General features: G+C 44.1%; 1 protein-coding gene across 1 annotated transcript in view; it reads left to right on the plus strand.

Annotated features, from left to right (window-relative positions):
* The window catches only part of GNB5 (G protein subunit beta 5), a 50695-nt gene extending 30439 nt beyond the window's left edge, over positions 1-20256 (plus strand). Inside the window, exons 5-11 of the mRNA XM_083183897.1 lie at positions 1350-1482; positions 6130-6273; positions 6463-6554; positions 9147-9195; positions 10165-10261; positions 14554-14720; positions 18344-20256. Coding sequence (XP_083040023.1) covers positions 1350-1482; positions 6130-6273; positions 6463-6554; positions 9147-9195; positions 10165-10261; positions 14554-14720; positions 18344-18355 — 694 coding nt within the window. The 3' untranslated portion in view covers positions 18356-20256. The remainder of the gene's footprint in view (positions 1-1349; positions 1483-6129; positions 6274-6462; positions 6555-9146; positions 9196-10164; positions 10262-14553; positions 14721-18343) is intronic.
* The last annotated feature ends 121 nt before the right edge of the window (positions 20257-20377 follow it).

The raw sequence follows: 20377 nt of genomic DNA on the forward strand, positions 1-20377 counted from the left end.
GGAAATCAGGAACTGTGGCCCTTATTCTGGTTGAAGCGGTAACGGCCGCTTGCGGCCGTTCCGCCGATGTTTTCGGTCTGCGCATGTGCAGAGGCCACTCTGCGCATGTGCAGCCGAAATCGCCGTACACGTATTTTGTCCGCCGCAAAGGGGGTGGATAGGGGCGTGAGGGGCTACGAAGCCTCATTTGCATATGCATACGCCCCGCGTTTCATGGGCGTTCCCATGCAAACGCGGGGCGTACGCATGCTAATGAGGCTATGACGCGTGGGTACAGGGCGGGCATCTGACATCGCCGGATGTCAGCTGCCCGCCCCCATACAAGATTTCACACGGACAAGTGTCCGTGTGGTCTTGTGTTGCGGGACCTGGTGGAGCGTGCGGCCCTGCATTCGATGTTCGGCGACCATCGAATGCAGGGGCTGCTCCCACCATGGAGGAGGCGTATCCCCGTCCACAATCATGCGGATCGCCACATGGCCGCGTACGGACGGCCGTGGCGATCCGTATGGAAGGCGGGGATTCGTCTGGTGCGGTCGGAGCCGCATATGCGGCTCCGGCCGCACCGATCAGAATAAGGGCCACAGTGTGAGGACGGAGTTTGAGAACCCCTGCACTAAAGCATAGTTATGTTAGGGGTAAGGTGTGACTGTCGGAGTTGGCATGGACGTTTTCTCACAAAGCGACAAATTTGTGTAAATGTTGATGTAGTATCATTTTCTCCAAGATTGTCCTAACACAACTGAATTGTCTGAGATACTCTCTCAGCTATTATTTTGCCAAGTCTCAATTTTGTTGCATGAAGACCAGAACTTCCCAGAAATGGGTTGGTCTAGAGCAGTGATTTTCAACCTTTTTACCTTGCGGCACACTAAATAAGATTTCAAAATTGCTAAGGCACACCCTAAGATCCCCACAGGCCAAAACACATTGGTCCCCACAGGAAAAAAACATACCTATTGGTCCCCACATAAAAAAACACAATGGCCCCCACAGGTAACAAAAATAAAATACATTGTCCCTTTACATGAAATGAAGAGACCAGTAAATAACAGTTGAACTGGTAGTGGCTGTAAACTGGTGTGGACATCTCTAGATCTGGGGGCACACTTGAGAATAGCTCAAGGCACACTAGTGTGCCACGGCACAGTGGTTGAAAAACACTGGTCTAGAGCAAAGATGATGTGATTGTGTGCAAATAATATGCAGTATGTTAGAAATGGATTTTGACAAGTAAATGTCAATACAACTCTGATGTCATACACATCTGCCATAGTTTAACACTGAATACACTGATATTTATGTTGTTTCTCAGTGAATGACTATCTATCTTTGTTTAACCCATGCAGGGGTCTTGACAATAAGTGCTCTGTGTACCCCCTGACATTTGATAAGAATGAAAACATGGCGTCAAAGAAGAAATCAGTGGCAATGCATACCAACTACTTGTCTGCCTGCAGCTTCACAAACTCCGACATGCAGGTACATGGTGATCTGTGCATGACTTACTCCACTGTGTTATTGGAAGGATTGCTATCACATCAGGCAAGGGAGCCACATGTAGGAGCCAAGTAGAAGCTGGAAACATCTGTTCCATAATGGGGTATAAGCAGCACTGTCCCTAAGGAGAGCCACACACTGGGATGCTGCCATGTTATCCTGCTAAACAACATGGCTACACACATGGGATATATTTACATTTTATCATAGTTATTAAAGTAATAGGTGTTATTAAAAAAAAAACTAATATAAAAGGCCTTATAGTGAAAGCTTATACACAGATAGAAGTACATACAAATGAAAAGCCAGTGAACCAAATCTCATTGATAAATGTCATTGCTATCTGTTTCCTGATATGTTCCCATAGCATTGCTAATGTATTAGGATTACCTGTAGAATTGCCATTTTAATACATTTAAGCATCTAAATCAGTGGTTCCCAACCTTTTTTGTCTCCCGTACCCCTTGATTAGGCTTTTCATTTAGGAGTACCCCCTCGTGAAATTTTTAGGGGGCGTGGCCTAAAAAGGGGTGTGGCTTAACAGGGGCAAGTCATACTGGCAATGACGAGAAAAAAAAAAAGTGCAACAATGCCCCACAGTGCCAGCAATGCCCCACAGTGCCAGTAACAAGTATGCCCCACAGTGCCAGCAATGCCCCACAGTGCCAGCAACAAGTATGCCCCACAGTGCCAGCAATGCCCCACAGTGCCAGCAACAAGTATGCCCCACAGTGCCAGCAATGCCCCACAGTGCCAGTAACAAGTATGCCCCACAGTGCCAACAATGCCCCACAGTGCCAGTAACAAGTATGCCCCACAGTGCCAGCAATGCCCCACAGTGCCAGCAACAAGTATGCCCCACACACTGACGCTGTCATGCATACATACTACACACACTGCCGCCCTCATTCATACATACTACACACACTGACGCCGTCATACATACATGCATACATACTACACACACTGCCGCTCTCATTCATACATACTACACACACTGCCGCCCCTCATTCATACATACTACACACACTGCCGCCCCTCATTCATACATACTACACACACTGCCGCTGTCATACATACATACTACACACACTGCCGCTGTCATACATACATACTACACACACTGCCGCTGTCATACATACATACATACATACTACACACACTGCCGCCCTCATTCATACATACTACACACACTGCCCTCTCTGATTCATACATACTACACTGCCGAGGCAGAGCCGGAGGTAGGCACACTTGAATGCTCTTAGGCCGGCTCTGCTGCTGGGGATTAGAAGGACAGGAGCAGATGTGGGAGTGGGTACTGAGAGGCAGAGTACTGGGGTCACCAGCAAGTGGGGTACCTGGTGTCGGCTACCGGATGCAGGCTCCTACCCGTCACGATCGGGTCCCTGGGTGTCTGGAACGGTTGCTGCTGGTCCCCTACCTCAGGAGAGCACGCTAGTGGGGGCGCTGCTACTGCAGCGTTGCCCCACTCAGCCACGCTGCTTCCGCTCCGCGTAAGGTCTCTCCCCGCCGGCTGTTCAACTCCCCCGGTGTCTTCTTCCCTGCACGCTGTCCTCTCCTCCACGCTGTCTATCACTGCCGCGCGCTGTTCACTGTGCGTCGGCTTCCTCTCTCCCACTCAGCCTGGATGCAGGCTGTCAGTCAGCGCCGGGTCTTGCTTCCGGCACCCGCTGTCAATCACCGCCGGGGACGCTTCGGGGCTGCGCGGTGCACGATCAGCAGCTTCTTTCTGGCCCCGCTCTGCTCACGCTTTCTTCTCCCCATGCTGCGACCCCTGACCTCTCTCTCACTTCCTCTCAGTCCCCAAACGTCCCCAGCGCTGTCAGTCAGCCTGGGGACGCTCCTTCGCGCCGAGGTCGCGGTGGCGCTGTCCGCGGCGGCCCAGCCTCCAGCGACCTGTTTGACTGCCGCGGCCGCCATTACAGGCCGGGCCGCGGCGTACCCCCCAGCGTGTGGACGCGTACCCCCAGGGGTACGCGTACCACAGGTTGGGAACCGCTGATCTAAATCACTGTTTCCCAACCTTGGTCTTCAAGGCACACTAACAGTCCAGGTTTTAGTTATATCCATTCTTCACAAAAATAGTTTAACTCTTTGGGGTATATTCAATGCCTTTGGCGAGCTGTGACGGCGAACAGTGCCGATAGCTCCCCGTCACGGCTCGCGGGTTGGTATTCAACTGATCCCCCCACACTCGCCATTTCCACCTCGCTGGGTTTTCCCAGCGAGGTGGAAATGGCGAGTGTGGGCATCAAAATGGCGAGAGTCGCCGCTATACGCAGCGGGCTTGCTGCATTAGTGGCAAACCTTGCCGTTCGGGGGAATCCTCGCCGCCGAGGATTCCTCTGGTACATAGAATAAGGTGAGTGGTAAACATGCCATCCTCGCTGCAGAAACCCCCTCGCCGGTCACATTGAATACCGCCCTTTGAGTGCCAAGTGAATTTGTCAAAATGGGTGTGAAAATTGCCAAGCAAACATTTTACCTGTAATGTTTACCTTATATACGAAATATACTGTAACATTTTTTATCAGAATTTACAAATGTGAGCAACACTGGCATTTTTACCCAATATTTTGCTTATTTTGCATATCTCTCACGGAGATGTTGGCATTTTTAGCAGATATTTTGCGCATCTTTCACAGAGATGTTGGCACTAAAAGGGTTAATTAACATTAGGTATGAAATAGGGGCCCGATTCAGACCTGATTGCGCAGGGGCCGATTACCACTGGGCATGCACCTGCTGTCAAAGAAATGTTGCTACTTTTTTGCTTCGCTAGCAGTTTGCAAGGTACAGGAAGTAAGCTTCTGGGGTGGTCACTGGCCATTTAGTGGGAGATCTAGGAAAAACGCAGGGGTCCCTAGGAAAATGCAGGTGTGTCCAAGCGTTTTAGGTGAGGATGTGTGATGTCACACATCCGACTCCGACTCTAAATAAATCTTTAAAACAAATATTAGTAATACGTGGCAGGAACAAGATAACGTCACATTGTAAAAATGCAGGTTACACCATTTCCTGTATATGTGATAATCATGTACAATGCTTTTTGTAATGAGCATTTTCCCCAGCGTTCTGCTTTTGTATAAGTGTGATCCTTGTCACATACCTCTATAGATCTAGATGAGTAACAACGCTCAAAAGATGTAACTGTTCTTCAACATTCCTGCAGTTGTAAAATCTCACATAGGAGAAATCTGTAGCAGCAAAGAACACAAGCTATACTACAGAGAAACGCTGGACACTCTATTTAGCAAGATATAAATGAACTGCATAAGTAGGTACTGTTACTTGCGTTTAGCATAGCTGGTAATCAGGCAGGGAATAACTCTGGACAGAGCAAACCAGGAGTAAACTGCAACAGGGACCGGATACACATGTAAGGCAGACAGAGAGTTCTCCACACCAAACGCTAAAACCAGCATTGGACTGCCCCCATAGAGTGTCTTAAAAAGGCTTCCCTGACCAATAATAGCAAGTGCCCTGCTGGAGGTAATTAATGAGTGCAGCTGTGTGCTGCATCAGAAGCCCGCCAAATCTGTGGAGGCAGCGGCTGCCTGGCATGCCCGTCGTCTAGGCAACCGCTGCGGAAGCGGGTCTGCAGGCGGAGGGAGGCGTCCAGGTTGCCCGGCAACTGCCACAGCTACGCCGTCCCCCGCCGTAAGTATGGACCCGAAAGTGCTATGATGCCTCAGCCGCCTAGCAACAACCGGGGCCAGCTCTCTGGGACCAGCAGCAGGGGAAGGAGAGCCGCGACCACGGCTCCTAACAACAACAAGCAAAGTTGCAGACTGTTCTATGTAAAATATAAGTTTGGCTATCAGCTTGCATAAGGATTAGAGCTGAAAGGTTGTGTGCACTGAGGCTCCACTGAGGTAAATCTGACCCTAGGGAGTATATTTAGCAACGTGCAGGTTTTCAGAAGTGAAGATGTTGCCCATAGTAACCAATCGGATCGTAGCTATTATCTTTTTAAAGGTGCTAGATAAGTAGAATCTGATTGGTTCCGAAATCCTGTTTTTTAGTAAATACAGTATGCCCCTAAGTTACTAAACATTTGTTTGTTGTAGAGGCTTAATAAGAAAGGCTACTCAGCAAATACATGATTAGAGAATCATCAAATGCCTCCCATACAGGCACCAGCTCTTGAGCACCAATTAGAGGTTTTTGGAGGGAATGGATGCTGTTTAACACAAAATTCACCCTGTCCCCAATTACCCCAAAAGAGGCACCAGCCCTTCGCTGAGCAGCAGGCTTTGTGCAGTGTATAACAATAGATTGCATGATCTGCAGTTGTGATTCTCCACCAATCTTGTTAGATGCATGGCACCGAAGGGCATTACTAAGCCAAGGAATTATTAAAAAGTTTCACACACACAAGCATTACACATGTAATAAACATGTGTCCTGATTCTTTATGGCATGATTTGTTTAAGGATTAGATAAAGCATAACCTTTCAGCATTGTATTACAATGGGAAATGTACAGTAATTATAAGAGATGTGTGGGTGGTTGGACATTGATGTGACATGATCACTATAGATTTCTCCTCATTGCCAGTGCGCCCATACTGTACCTGATGCATGTTGTGTTTGTCTATACATTAAGATCCTGACAGCCAGCGGAGATGGGACATGTGCTCTCTGGGATGTGGAAAGCGGACAGCTGCTGCAGAGCTTTCATGGACATGGAGCTGATGTCTTGTGTCTGGATCTGGCACCTTCTGAAACAGGAAATACTTTTGTGTCTGGAGTAAGTGCCATAACCCTTGGAAGTAAACCTTTTCCCCTTAGACGTAATATGAATTAAAGTTAGGAAATAAAATGTTCTGCCAAAGAAATGTCATCTTATATTTGCCTATTTATATGCATTAAATGAAGACAATATAACCTTTTCCAGGACTGAGGCAATTAACCAGCATGCTTCTTGTGGTTTATTTAGGGCTGTGACAAGAAGGCAATGGTATGGGACATGCGCACTGGCCAGTGCATTCAATCGTTCGAAACTCACGAATCTGACATCAACAGTGTCAGGTCAGTACTGGTTACTGGTATAACACACAGCGCTCCGCCTGAAAATACTGGCTCCATGTACAGTGCATATCACTTGAAACAACATTTAATAGAGGCCATATACAGTACGTGCTTTGATTCATTTTGTAACATGCAATCGTTCTATCTATTCTTGAAGGAAAAAAGAAGCGTATGTCCATATATAATATTACAGACAGAATTAGAAAAAAATAATTGTGGGCTGTGAAGCAAAGCAATTTGGAATGGGTAACCAATTTTGCCTTTCACCAAATATATTCATATGTTATGTACAATATATACATAGGGCCTTATTCAGTGTTAGACGCTAATCGAATGGAGTTTCTAAGGAGATTGTTAAGAACATTGAGTTTACTCAGGGGATTCAGCAAGGTTTGATATGGAGCAATAACCTAACCAGAAGAAAACATATTATACTGCAGCTGTTGAATTTATTCCATGTCTACCAATAAGAAGGACTATACTCACATCTCTTCCAACCAGGTCATTTCTATGTTCAATGACACCCCACGGTGCAATGCCAATGGTGCAGATCTTTCGGGATGATCGGGAAGCATATTCTTTGAGGGCATCGCCAACATGTTTGGCAACACCTGCATTCAGAAATTATGGAGAGAGACATAAATGTGGACCATGCTCTGTGCGGAGCGATTGCTATAAAATGTTATACTTGGCACACTAATAAAAACCCCTGCTAGTTATAGTTAAATTAAACTGGTGTTACCTTCCCCAGTGAATGGAGACCACTGCTCGTCACTAACATTAAAACATACTTCATTATAAAGAAATATAGGTACTTGTGTAGTTTCACGGTTCCTCGCTGCGCTCGCCACACTTTATATAATCAACTCCATGCCGACGTGGATAGTGGGGGTATGAAAAGGTCGGTCGGACGTGTACCGCGTCCCCTCGCGGGGCTCGCTGCGCTCGCCACGCTTCGGGGTGGTGTGGAAAGTGGAATTAACACAGTCGACAGCTGTTACGTCGACTAGTGTCATTGTGAACAGGTTTAATAGTGTTTTGCACAGTGCACCCCTAGACCCAACTAAATTTAGACGCTTTAGCGTCTAAATTTAGATGCCCCCTTCTTAGAGGTTTGCAGGGAGTCTAGATTTAGACACTTTAGTGTCTAAATCTAGACACCCCCTTTGATAGCGGTGTGCCGGCGTGTCTTGTTTAGAAGCCCCGTTTAGGGAGTCTAGATTTAGACACTTTAGCGTCTAAATCTAGACACCCCCTTTGATAGCGGTGTGCCGGCTTGTCTAATTTAGAAGCCCCGTTTGTTAGCGGTGTGCCGTGGTGTCCAGTGTGGAACTACAAGTACCACAATGGCCTGTCAGCGCTGGGCAGCGCTATGCTGATAACGTACATTACATCTAGAGCGGCACATGCACAGTAAACAGAGTCTGGCAAACTGCCAAGTTTCATGAGAGACTGTGCGCGTGGTGGCGCCGTGAAACTACACAAGTACCGAAACATATATATATTTTTAAATGTCTTGCTTATATGGATCCCATTTTGGTGAACATTCAAGAGTTTGAAACAGCATCCAGGAAAGTACAGTGAAAATGATAACATTAAATGGGGATAAAAATTGTTTGTAAAAGATAAACAAATAGTTGTATATTCAGAGTTGTTTGTATATAGCTGCATCACCCAGTATACTACCTCAGGTAGTGGTACACAATATATTTGAAAATTTGCCGTATATAAATGTAGCTGCATATTATTATCATCCAGAGTACCAAAGAATTGAACCACTACCTATAAATGGACATATGTATTTCTGTTTTTACTTTGAAAACACTGTTGCAGCAGTTCAATTATAATTGCATTAATAAGTGTGTGTTTGAGCCTTTTAGTCCAATGTGAAGCATGATCCATACTTCTATTATCATCAGCAATGATCCACTTGTGCCAGGGTTTCAACTTTCAACACCTGCAAGCCACTTGCCTCCAGGCAGATGCAATCAAGCTGGTTTGCTGGTCATTTTAGTCTACATCTGCATGGCCATTGCCTATGCCTACACGCTAATGTACTGCCCCCTAGAGGTGCTGAGTCTCAGGTTACGTTTGCAACAAAAGATGCGCAGTGCAAAAAGTTGTGCAAATATGTATGTTTTTGTATTAGGAAATTTTACAGCTCGCTACCGAAGTTTAAAAACTGTGCTATTATTATATTCAAGCTCAAGTACTTGTGCAAATTGGGGCTAAAGGTTGCTGAGAAAGTACACAGCTAGCAGCTGACGTGTGCTTGGCATGGGCTGTAGTAGATTACAAGGATATTAACAGTCTTTAATGTGTTATTCATTAACAAAAGAAGTAAAAGAAGCCGCAACCTGATAACCTTCAAAACCACACCATAGCTTTTATCTTGTACACATTTGGGGATGTGTTCTCCCTTATTATATGTCAAATCATTCCAAATATCCAATACTGTTTTTTTATGTACATCCTATTAACAATAATTTCACTACTTAAAATAAAATTCTCAAAGGTTTTATGATAATATAAATGTATATTACATAATTGTATTTCTGTGTATGCACTGGCTCCGCCTCTCTTATTCTGCAGGTATTACCCCAGTGGAGATGCCTTCGCCTCTGGCTCAGATGATGCCACGGTACTTTTATAAATGTGTAGCATCTTGTGGGTAATCGGACAGTATATGTTGTACAGCTCTTTCGCACCCTTTTATTTTATTACATTACCTCTATATTTGTGGATTTTATTAGTAATCACTACATTTTTCAACTAGTAAATATTTATGAATATTTGTAATATAGGTATTTTTTAAAAAGTTACGTATAAAACATTGATTTTCACAGCCATGATCAATGACTTTTATATAAAAGCAGGAATGAAGCTGTAGAAAGTGTCCAAAAAGTATGTAATAGTGATATAAGTATCATCCCTGGTAGCATTGTTATTAATCATATAATCTGTAGTTAATAGCACCATAGTTGGTGAACTAAATGTTGCTTGATTAAAAGGACCTATTGTCAATTGTTAATTGTAAATCTGCAATTTTCGGCTGTTTTTTAAGTGCGAATTGGATTCGCCCTATTCAATGTCTGTGTTGATTTTTCAAATGGTAGAAATATCTGGCATGGTCAAAAACCATGTGCATCGACCGCTTTAGGTCGAATTTGCAGGCCTCTTCTCCCCTCTTTTGGGTCTGTTTTCGCCCTTGCCCATTAAAAAGGCATGGACAAAGATATACTCAAAAACAGACAAAATGGCCCGCAATTGAATACTGAGTGGCCAATTTTTTGGCTAGCTGAAAAATCAGCTCTTATTAAATACCCCCCTTAGTCTATAATAGAACGACGTGTAAAAATCACAATTATATATTATATGTGTAAGTTTTAGAAGCTTATCATAAGGGAAAATATTTAAAATGAAAGTTGTGATCATTGGGTGCAGACATTTCCTGCACTTGTAGTCAGTAATCACAATTACAGGCCATATTAAGCAATGGTAAAGAGTAATTGAATACTGTAAAATTATACAGAACCTTGTTGAAGTTCTTGGAATTATGTTATATATTATATGCTGTTTATACTGTGATTGTTATATATTTTATTTGTAGTGCCGAATGTATGACCTCCGAGCAGATAGGGAGGTAGCCATCTATTCTAAGGAGAGCATCATCTTTGGAGCTTCAAGTGTTGATTTCTCCCTCAGTGGTAAAAAAGTCATATATCTTAGTATATATGTTACATATTTATGGATAGATATATAGATGTATATTCTTTCTGTTCTTCTGTGGGTTTCCTCTGGGTACTTTGGTTTCCTCCCACAATCCAAAAAAATACTGGTAGGTCAATTGGCTCCCAACAATTTAACTCTAGAATATCTTTGTGTGCATGCAAATGAAGTAGGGAATATAAATCATACTTGCCTACCCTCCCGGCATGTCCATGAGGCTCCCGAAAATCATATCCCCCTCATGGCCTCCCGGGAGGTTGGGCAAGCCTCCCCCACATCTTCCTACCCTGCTGGTAAAATCCTGTGATTGGTGTCATTTTAGCCCTGCCCCCTCCACCTACACAGCAGATTGTTGCATTTGTTTTCAATGGGGGGATGATGTAGGGCTCTGACCCCGCCCCCTAATTCCAGTTGAAAGTCTCCTATCTGTGCTTCTCTAGAGAGGAGACATTAAATGTCGGCAAGTTTGGTATAAATTGTAAACTCCATTGGGGCAGGGACTAATGTGAATGTTCAAATATTTTGCAGAATATGTGTATGCTATATAAGTAACTGGTAATAAATAAATAGATGCATAGATATAATGATATCTTTAGTATACTGTGGTTTTTGAGTCTATACTCTGTGGCGATTTTGGTCAGATTTCAGCCAGATCAGTCGGATCTGGCCGAAATCGGACCAAAATCGGCTAGTTTTGATGTCCCCTCAGATCCGATGCGCGGTCCCGTGCGCATCGGATCTGCGTCGGGTGGTCGGACCTGCTGCACGTCCGACCACCCGACTTGGGACCTAGTGGGGCGGCGAGGCGGTAGAGGGAGCAGGGGGGGCTGGGGACGCTGCGGGGGACACAGGCGGCATAGAGCCGGGCAGGGGGAGCCGGCGGGAGCTGTCAGTATTGAAAAAAAAAAAAAAAGCCCATACAATGCATGGGCGGCCTGTGATTGGCTGAGCGCTCTCTCAGCCAGTCAGCAATTGGCTGAGAGAGCGCTCAGCCAATCACAGGCTGCCCATTCATTGTATAGGCTTTTTTTTCTAGCACTGACAGCTCCCGCCGGCTCCCCCTGCCCGGCTCTATGCCGCCTGTGTCCCCCGCAGCGTCCCCAGCCCCCCCTGCTCCCTCTACCGCCTCGCCGCACAGACGCTGTCCCCCGCAGCGTCCCCAGCAGCGGGGGACACAGACGTGTCCCCCGCAGCGTCCCCAGCCCCCTGCTCCCTCTACCGCCTCGCCGCACAGACGCTGTCCCCCGCAGCGTCCCCAGCAGCGGGGGACACAGACGTGTCCCCCGCAGCGTCCCCTGCTCCCACCAGCTCCCACCTCTGTAGGCCCCCCCCCCCCCTGCTCCCCGGGTTTTTTACATGTGATAAATCGAGACGATTTATCACATGTAAAAAATGGCACATCAAGTGCCAATCTAATCAAGCTCCCCCGGGGAGCAGCCGGGGAAGCTCAGGGGGAAGTCGGGGGCGACTTGTCCTAAGGACAAGTCGCCCTAGTGTATGGGGGCCTTAAGTGTCTGCAGCACTAGTCGCTTATAGTTACTTCCCTAGTAACTGAGCATGATCGGTTTGTAGAAATGGTAAGTGACTTTGTGCGCTGACACCTTCCCAGTGAGTAGGTGACCGTTTTATACAGGTGAATAATTCGTAGGTAAAAGATAAATAAATGCTACTTCCCTTCTTATATAGATCTTCACCTCTCAGCGAGGCTCGCCAATAATATAAGAGATGGGGACATGGGGAAGATGGAGAGACAAGATAGTGTAATATTGCCAGGGATATCAATTTATTAATACAAAAACACTCAAAACATAATAAAATATTTTTTACACAAAATAATAAAATTTGGACCAATTTGTAAGGTCTCCTTAATGTTATGGGTGGGGGTTTACCAGATCATGGTGATTTTGAAAACCTGTAGGAAAGTTCTTTTAATCCTTGGAAGGCCCCTGGTTCTCCGGATAAACCTGGGTCTCAGGTACTTTCCAAATCTCCAGCTCTGGATGCCTCCTTCCCATAAAAAACACTCCTGCAGGAGGTTGGAGTGTTTATTATGGGAAGGAGGCATCCAGAGCTGGAGATTTGGGAAGTACCTGAGACCCAGGTTTATCCGGAGAACCAGGGGCCTTCCAAGGATTAAAAGAACTTTCCTACAGGCTTTCAAAATCACCATGATCTGGTAAACCCCCACCCATAACATTAAGGAGACCTTACAAATTGGTCCAAATTTTATTATTTTGTGTAAAAAATATTTTATTATGTTTTGAGTGTTTTTGTATTAATAAATTGTTATCCCTGGCAATATTACACTATCTTGTCTCTCCATCTTCCCCATGTCCCCATCTCTTATATTATTGGCGAGCCTCGCTGAGAGGTGAAGATCTATATAAGAAGGGAAGTACAGTAGCATTTATTTATCTTTTACCCACGAATTATTCACCTGTATAAAACGGTCACCTACTCACTGGGAAGGTGTCAGCGCACAAAGTCACTTACCACATATAATGATATCTATCTATCTATCTCCCTTCTAATAATTGTCTAGATTAGAATATGACTGTTATAACAGCCCCTAGAAAGAGATAGACGGATCAGCATAAAGCACGTACTGTACACAAACTCTTGTATGCTATAGAATGTATTGTTGTAAGGTATTGTCAGATATGTCGGAATCTGCTGGAAAGTACAAATTTTTTTAACCGAAAAACAGAACTCGGCAAATAATGTGTCTTTGTGAGATGAGTCTGCTGTGTCAGTGGATGGTTTCAGGGTTCTCTTCCTGGCCTTTTATGCTGTGAGCTCATTACTCAGTAAAACATCTACAACAGTTGCATCTACTCAGCACTTTTGTTTCTGTCATGAAAACAGCTGTCACCAGCTTGCCCAGTACTGTACAGTGAGGCCGGCGACTGCCAGAGCAGTGTCTAATGCTTACATCACATACTGTGACTGGGGAAATTCGTCTGCACTCATATAATACCACATACATATTGGAGTTCTCCAACTGTAACAGCAATATTTAAACAAATCGCTTTGATTAGTAGGTTGGTGTATCCTGGACAATATATGGAACAGGGCATAACATGATAACTGCAAATAATTCTATAATAATCTTGCATTTTCCACTAAGATGTGTTATTGACTGATGTGATATTGGGCCTTATTCAGAGATGCCCCCAATGTCAATGTTGGACGTGTTGTTTTGCCACTGCGCATGCGTCAAAGCCACACTGTGCACATGCAGTGATTAATTATCGATTGCAGATGCACTGAGGATTTATTCACAATGTGACTGACAAGTTGTGAGCACTTGGAGGAGGTAACAAGAGGTAGTTAGATTAACAGAAGTGTGTTGAGACTACAGCTGCTCGCTCCATATGTGGCCCTCTACTTCCAGGTGTGGGAACTGCAGTCTTGCAGCCCCTAGATAAAATCCACCTCTGGTGGTGACCATTTTCTGGCCACTGCAAATTCATACCCAGCAGAGACAGCATAGAGTTGCTGTGAGGACTAATGGTGCGACCGATGGTCTCCTTTTGTACTCAAACAGCGGATATTAGATAACAACTCAGGCGCCTCTGTTCACAAGGCTGCAGTTGAGTCATTGAAAGATTTCTGCAAAACTGTTGTGATCAAAATTGTAGCTGCAGATACAAGTGCATGCACTCTAAATGAGGCCCAATATCTGATGTAGGGCATGTTGCACTAAAGGTGTAATGCAATAAACACAGTTTTTCTGAGTTTTTACTGCATTTCCAAATGCACTAAATCCCAGATATTGGGGTTTTATTGCGTAGGGTAATGTCAGCTATATCTGGCGTTACCCAATACCCAACACGGATCCCACCCAGTATGCCCCATGTCCGCCGGTGTTATTCTACACATGCGCAGAGGAACTCCCGGGTCATGAACTAGGAAGTCCAGTGGCGGGCCGGCATTGCAGAGGACAACTCTTATCGGAAGTGCTCTCCTTTGTGTTGCTAATCACATATGCAATTAGTATGGATGCGATACACATGCGGGTGTGGCGGGATGCATCGGTGAGGTTTAGTGCATCCCGTCCCCAACTGAAGATTTCTACATCTACTATAGGTGTATAACAAAGCTTCCGGCATGGGATGTTTTATTTAGTGTATTGTTTTGTAATATAATATTACATTGAAGTTAATCAGTTCACCCAGTCGTAATATTTAATCCATTCTTCATAGGTCACATTTGGCAACAAATACCTTTTACATTTGCTATTATCTATTCTCTCTTATTTTAATTTTAGGTCGCCTCTTGTTTGCGGGATACAATGACTACACAATCAACGTTTGGGATGTCCTGAAAGGGAGCCGAGTCTCCATTCTGTTTGGGCATGAGAACAGAGTGAGCACATTGCGTGTTTCTCCAGATGGGACAGCGTTCTCCTCAGGGTCATGGGATCACACTCTAAGGGTTAGTCTTATTGTCTTCAGTAACTTCAAATAAAAAGATTTTGTAGTTGTGGGTAAACATTAATAAAATGGATATGACCATGTGATTGCAGGAACCCAGCCTACAAGTTAGTCACAACTACATTCACTGAGTAGCTTGTATGACTTCCCTGTTCTCACATAAGGTCATGTACCTATGTAGTGTTGGGAAATGATGAAAGAATGTAAAGTATGATATTTATTCTGTGTTTTTAAACAGGTTGTGTCAGATGAAAATGTATCTACTCAGTGGGGGGTGATTCAGTTATTTTATGTAAAACAGCTAATTCCAACCAAAGTCCTGGGTGTCATCGAAAAAGTGCAGTTTAGGTGCCCAAATGGGTCACTTTTTGCACATTACAGCTCACAGAGTCAGGGGGCTGCGAGCTGAAATGTGTCTCCCTGACCTCATTGAGCCAGAACGGAGCATTCTTGTTGCGGCTATGGGGAGAAACTATTGAATTCACCTCAGTGTGGTAGATTTACTAAAGCTTCTAAAGCAGGCATGTAGTAATGTTGGCCATAGCAACCAATCAGATTCTATCTTTTTCTAGAATTAAATAGAGAACTGATAGCTAGGATCTGATTGGTTGCCATGGGCAAAATCACTACTTGTTTGTTTTTAGAAGCTTTCATAAATCTACCCCAGTTTGTCTAAAATAATATTAATTCATCAATCTCTATGCATAGTAGGGATGTCAAGAAATCCAAAATCAAGCTTTCACTATGTAGCATAGAGCTTCTCAACAGAGGTGCTTTAAGAGAGAAGGGGCCCGTGTGCAGGCTCCGATTGGCCCCTTCCTCTTCCATAGTGAAGTAGACTGCACCGCATTTCCGAGGCCACCTCTTTTGCACATGGTACCCATTTTCCAACTGATTTTTGCTCCGTTGCTGCCAGTTCCAGGCCAATGGAGAGGCAACGTGTGCGGTGGGTGGGCCCCCCTGACGGCACCACACACCTTCCCAAATCTAGGGCATGTATCAATTGCAGTGTTGCTTTAAAACTAAAACTGTGACTGCTGTCTCTAACATGCTGGAGGTTGCCCAGTACATTTCAAGGTACTGCCTGTACAGCATGAATACGAAGGCAGATGCAGGGCCACCATGTTTTGGCTTGAAGCGGCGGCTGTGTGTGTCACACAGCCACCACAAACTGCCCACGAAAAAAGTCTGGACACACTGCGTTGCCCAGACTGCTCTGCTACTCCCCTACTTGCAAAGCCTGGATACAGAGGCAGATGCAGTGCTACCATGTTTTGTCTTGCAGCAGCGGCTGTGTGACACAGCCGCCACAAACTGTCCCAAAAACAGTTGTGACACACTGCGTTGACCAGAACGCTCCCTCACAAAATAACCATTCATATTTTCTATATAGCCTTGCAGAACAACAGGGGTCAATTACTGACTGACACATTTTGTCACAAAAGTGCAACGGGTAGTTCAAATTATTTTGGATATAAAAAGAAAAAAGCAAAATAGTCTGCGCGTCCAAACAGATGCTGCTGGGCACCCAGTAGTACCACCTACTACAAGATATATGCTAGAGGAATATATCGGGGTGGGAACCCTGCGCTTCCTATTGGGGTAAACAAAAATATTTAAAGGAGATGTTCTCCTTTCCGTGATCTTCTTTTGTAAGGGATAAGTCCTGTTCTTTAGCTTGAATTCCTCAGTATGGATCACCTCGGAAAAAGAAGAAAAAAAAATCTAATGGTGCAGATTTCCTGGGTACTTAGTGCACCACGACATTGAATAACACAAAAGTGAGGGTACTCGTACCATGTGTGGGCCTCTCCTTTAGGCCAAGAAATTAAGCATAGGTCTGGGGTCACTTGTACAATTCAGGGAATCGTTTTCTTTTTAGGTCCTGTTTTCTCGTTTCCTCAGAAATATATAAGGGAAACACTCATAGCGTAATCAACCAATTTATTAATAAACACACAATATAGGATGTAAAAACAAACAAACAAAGCCTGGTACCGTGTCTGGCCTTTCACCAAAGGCCGGTTTAGGAGCATATGGGGGGGTCAGATGTAATAACCCGGGTGGACCCCTGCATAGGTTCTCCAAAAGCTGATCCCGGTGTATAGGTTTCCAAGCAGGTTCCCAGGTGCCTCAAAAAACACCAACGCGTTTCGACTGTTAGAAGTCTTCCTCAGGGTGTGTAGAGGCAAACACACTGTATCGGTTTATATACCTAGGTAAGGACCTCCCACCCAGTTTGTACTTCCTGGGTTATGGGGTTCCTTTCTAATGCATTTTACAGAAGAAGTGGGCTAAAGTCCAGCCCAAACATTCACTATATGAATTCCATGATACATGTCAGAAAAATAGCTCAAATAAACACAGTAAAAACCGTAAGAAAGCCTTATTACGGGGTTACACATCCGCCGGAAGTGGTCATGCGTTCCAACACGGTGGAACGCACGGCCTTTACATAGTGTTCTTATAGGAAACCTACGGAGCTTGTATAAATCGTAGATGTACATTTATTTGTTATGCAGGGGTGTCCGATGGAGACTCCAAATGAGGGCAAGTGATCTCTCTGAATTACGCTGGCTATCGTCACCCAGTAACGGCGGGACCGGAAGTGACGTATGCGCTCCATGTGTACCGACGTCTGGAATGCATCGTCTGTTACTTCCGGGATATGTACATAATCTGGTCCTCCGTGTCTCTGTGCAGCTCCAGAGACAGAGAGTTCGATATGCATTATTCCCCATTTCTTCTGTAAAATGCATTAGAAAGGAACCCCATAACCCAGGAAGTACAAACTGGGTGGGAGGTCCTTACCTAGGTATATAAACCGATACAGTGTGTTTGCCTCTACACACCCTGAGGAAGACTTCTAACAGTCGAAACGCGTTGGTGTTTTTTGAGGCACCTGGGAACCTGCCTGGAAACCTATACACCGGGATCAGCTTTTGGAGAACCTATGCAGGGGTCCACCCGGGTTATTACATCTGACCCCCCCCCCCCCCATATGCTCCTAAACCAGCCTTTGGTGAAAGGCCAGACACGGTACCTGGCTTTGTTTGTTTGTTTTTACATCCTATATTGTGTGTTTATTAATATATTGGTTGATTACGCTATGAGTGTTTCCCTTATATATTTCTGAGGAAACGAGAAAACAGGACCTAAAAAGAAAACGATTCCCTGAATTGTACAAGTGACCCCAGACCTATGCTTAATTTCTTGTTCTAAAGGAGAGGCCCACACATGGTACGAGTACCCTCAGTTTTGTGTTATTCAATGTCGTGTGTGCACTTAGTACCCAGGAAATCTGCACCATTAGATTTTTTTTTCTTCTTTTTCCGAGGTGATCCATACTGAGGAATTCAAGCTAAAGAACAGGACTTATCCCTTACAAAAGAAGATCACGGAAAGGAGAACATCTCCTTTAAATATTTTTGTTTACCCCAATAGGAAGCGCAGGGTTCCCACCCTGATTTATTCCTCTGGTTCAAATTATTTTGCTTGTGATTCTGCGAGGAGACCTGGAAAACATGAACTGCTCTTGTGTTCCGAGGACTGAACTTGCACTACTGTAGTATATTATACCTCCAAATATTTTCATTGTACTAAAGAGATTTTCTTTTTCCACAGATTTGGGCATAATTCATTTTTGTGAAGAAAAAACTGATAAGCAACTCACGGTACTGGCAAAAACGACTGCAGGTCCCTGTATTAGAAAAACTACAGTTTTTATTTTCAAAATATGATATCACTTTCCTCAGTTTTCAGTTATTCCAGATGTATTTCCTAAAGTTTACAGACTCCACAGAACATGTCCAGGCCCGGCTGCTTGTAAATGGTACTATCCCTGTTTATTTATTGATGGCAAAACTTGAAGAGCAGTATTTTCTGAACTATCACACTGAAGTCAGTGGTTTCATATGGCTCAGTTCATCAATTCTCCAATATAGCAATCTCTCTGTTGCCATTGGTTCAGGTTGCTGCTGACCATGAGAGGAGTGCCCGGGAGACTCACATATTTTGAGTAACTCTCTCGGACTCTCAAGGAAAGTATTGCAGCCTCCCAAATGCCACCTAGAGCATTGGTGGAGTGGGTGGTGTGGAGCGCTTTGCTGTGAACCATGTCATCGTGTCCATCTTTGTGATGGACAGCACAACAATGAATTTATTTTACGTGCCGCCCACCGCTCCCACCTTTGCTTTCCCATCTGGGATCTCTGAGACCAGTTTAATTAAAAGTAGGTAAGTTGCTTCGTGCTCTTAAAGCCTATTCATATTTATAGTCCAAAAAAAGTAATTAAAAAACATGACAAGAAACAATGGGTGTATATCACAATGGGTGTATATGCAATGCTGCACTGTATCATGTAAGGTGTATATACAATGTCACACTATATCACAATGGGTGCATATGCAATGTTGTACTGTATCATATAGTATGTATTATTTCATCACAATTATATTTATTTCAGCAAACTCTGATGTGTATCCAGATACTTCCAAACACCTTACCTGCCAACCTTATAATAAGGTCACTTAGGGGTATAATGATTGACATTTCTTATCTTAGGCAGCATGTAGCATTATGTAGCATATACTATTATGTGTATTTGTGAACTTATTTTTACATGTAAAAGTAGGCCTCTTTCATCACACATATCTATTGCACCTAATCATTATATTTCCCTATGTGCTATATGTATGCCTTGAATGAGCAGTAATATACAAGTAACCTATGTCTCCAGACCTTTCGCACATGCGGTAGAGATTGGAGCACAATTGGTGTATTAGCTGCAGCTATCAGTGTGATGGACGCAGGAAGAAAGCATTCAACCCATGTATACAGTATGCTGCAATATGAAGCTATCTCTGCAACAGTGATAGCATTGTATTGTAATACAGCAGGCTGCCCATGTTGCCCATCACAGAGGCCAGGAAAACTCCTTCATAAGACAGAGAACCCTGGCCTCCTCCCAACCCCTAAATGACGATGACAAGCCTCAGTGTTTTTTCTTCCAAAAAGAGCCCTTTGCCACCCCGTCCCCATCCCTGATGCAGCATCAGACTGTCAATCATTGACAGTCTAATGCCGGCCTGCGTTCTATGCAGCAGGACCGATTTGTGCAGAACGTGTCCTGCAAAAATCGCTACCGGAATGACCCCAGTATGTATAATATTTGCCTGCTGTATGGAATTTGTTGTAAATATTTCCCTCCTGTATGGATTTTGTATGTATTATATTAGTTTATTTCTTAAATAGTATAGAAGGGAGTTATTAGGATAATAAGAAGTACTTCCTATATGATCATATGGCACACACTGTATCAGTAAGGCACCAAGATCTTTATAAGTACCAGGAATGCGTAGAGAAAGGTGTACTCATTTCTGTCTGTCTCATGTGAAACTGTGGTGTTTGCGGAATATGAGTAATTGAACATAAATGAATATTATGCAATGTAGTTACATTGTAAATGAACAGTTTGTAGTAATGATTGAATGGCAGAAGTATTCCGAAAAATAAATAAATGGATACGTTTTGTGTATGTAGTCTAAATTAGCTATATACTGCCCTTGAAAAACAAACCTTCTGCTTTAAATGGGTATTGTATGTAAAACAATCACAAGGACATTGCTACTATCAGCACATTCTAAATATAAAGTAGA

This window comes from Crinia signifera, chromosome 4 (assembly GCF_055691185.1).
Source record: "Crinia signifera chromosome 4, ASM5569118v1, whole genome shotgun sequence".
Classification (NCBI taxonomy): domain Eukaryota; kingdom Metazoa; phylum Chordata; class Amphibia; order Anura; family Myobatrachidae; genus Crinia; species Crinia signifera.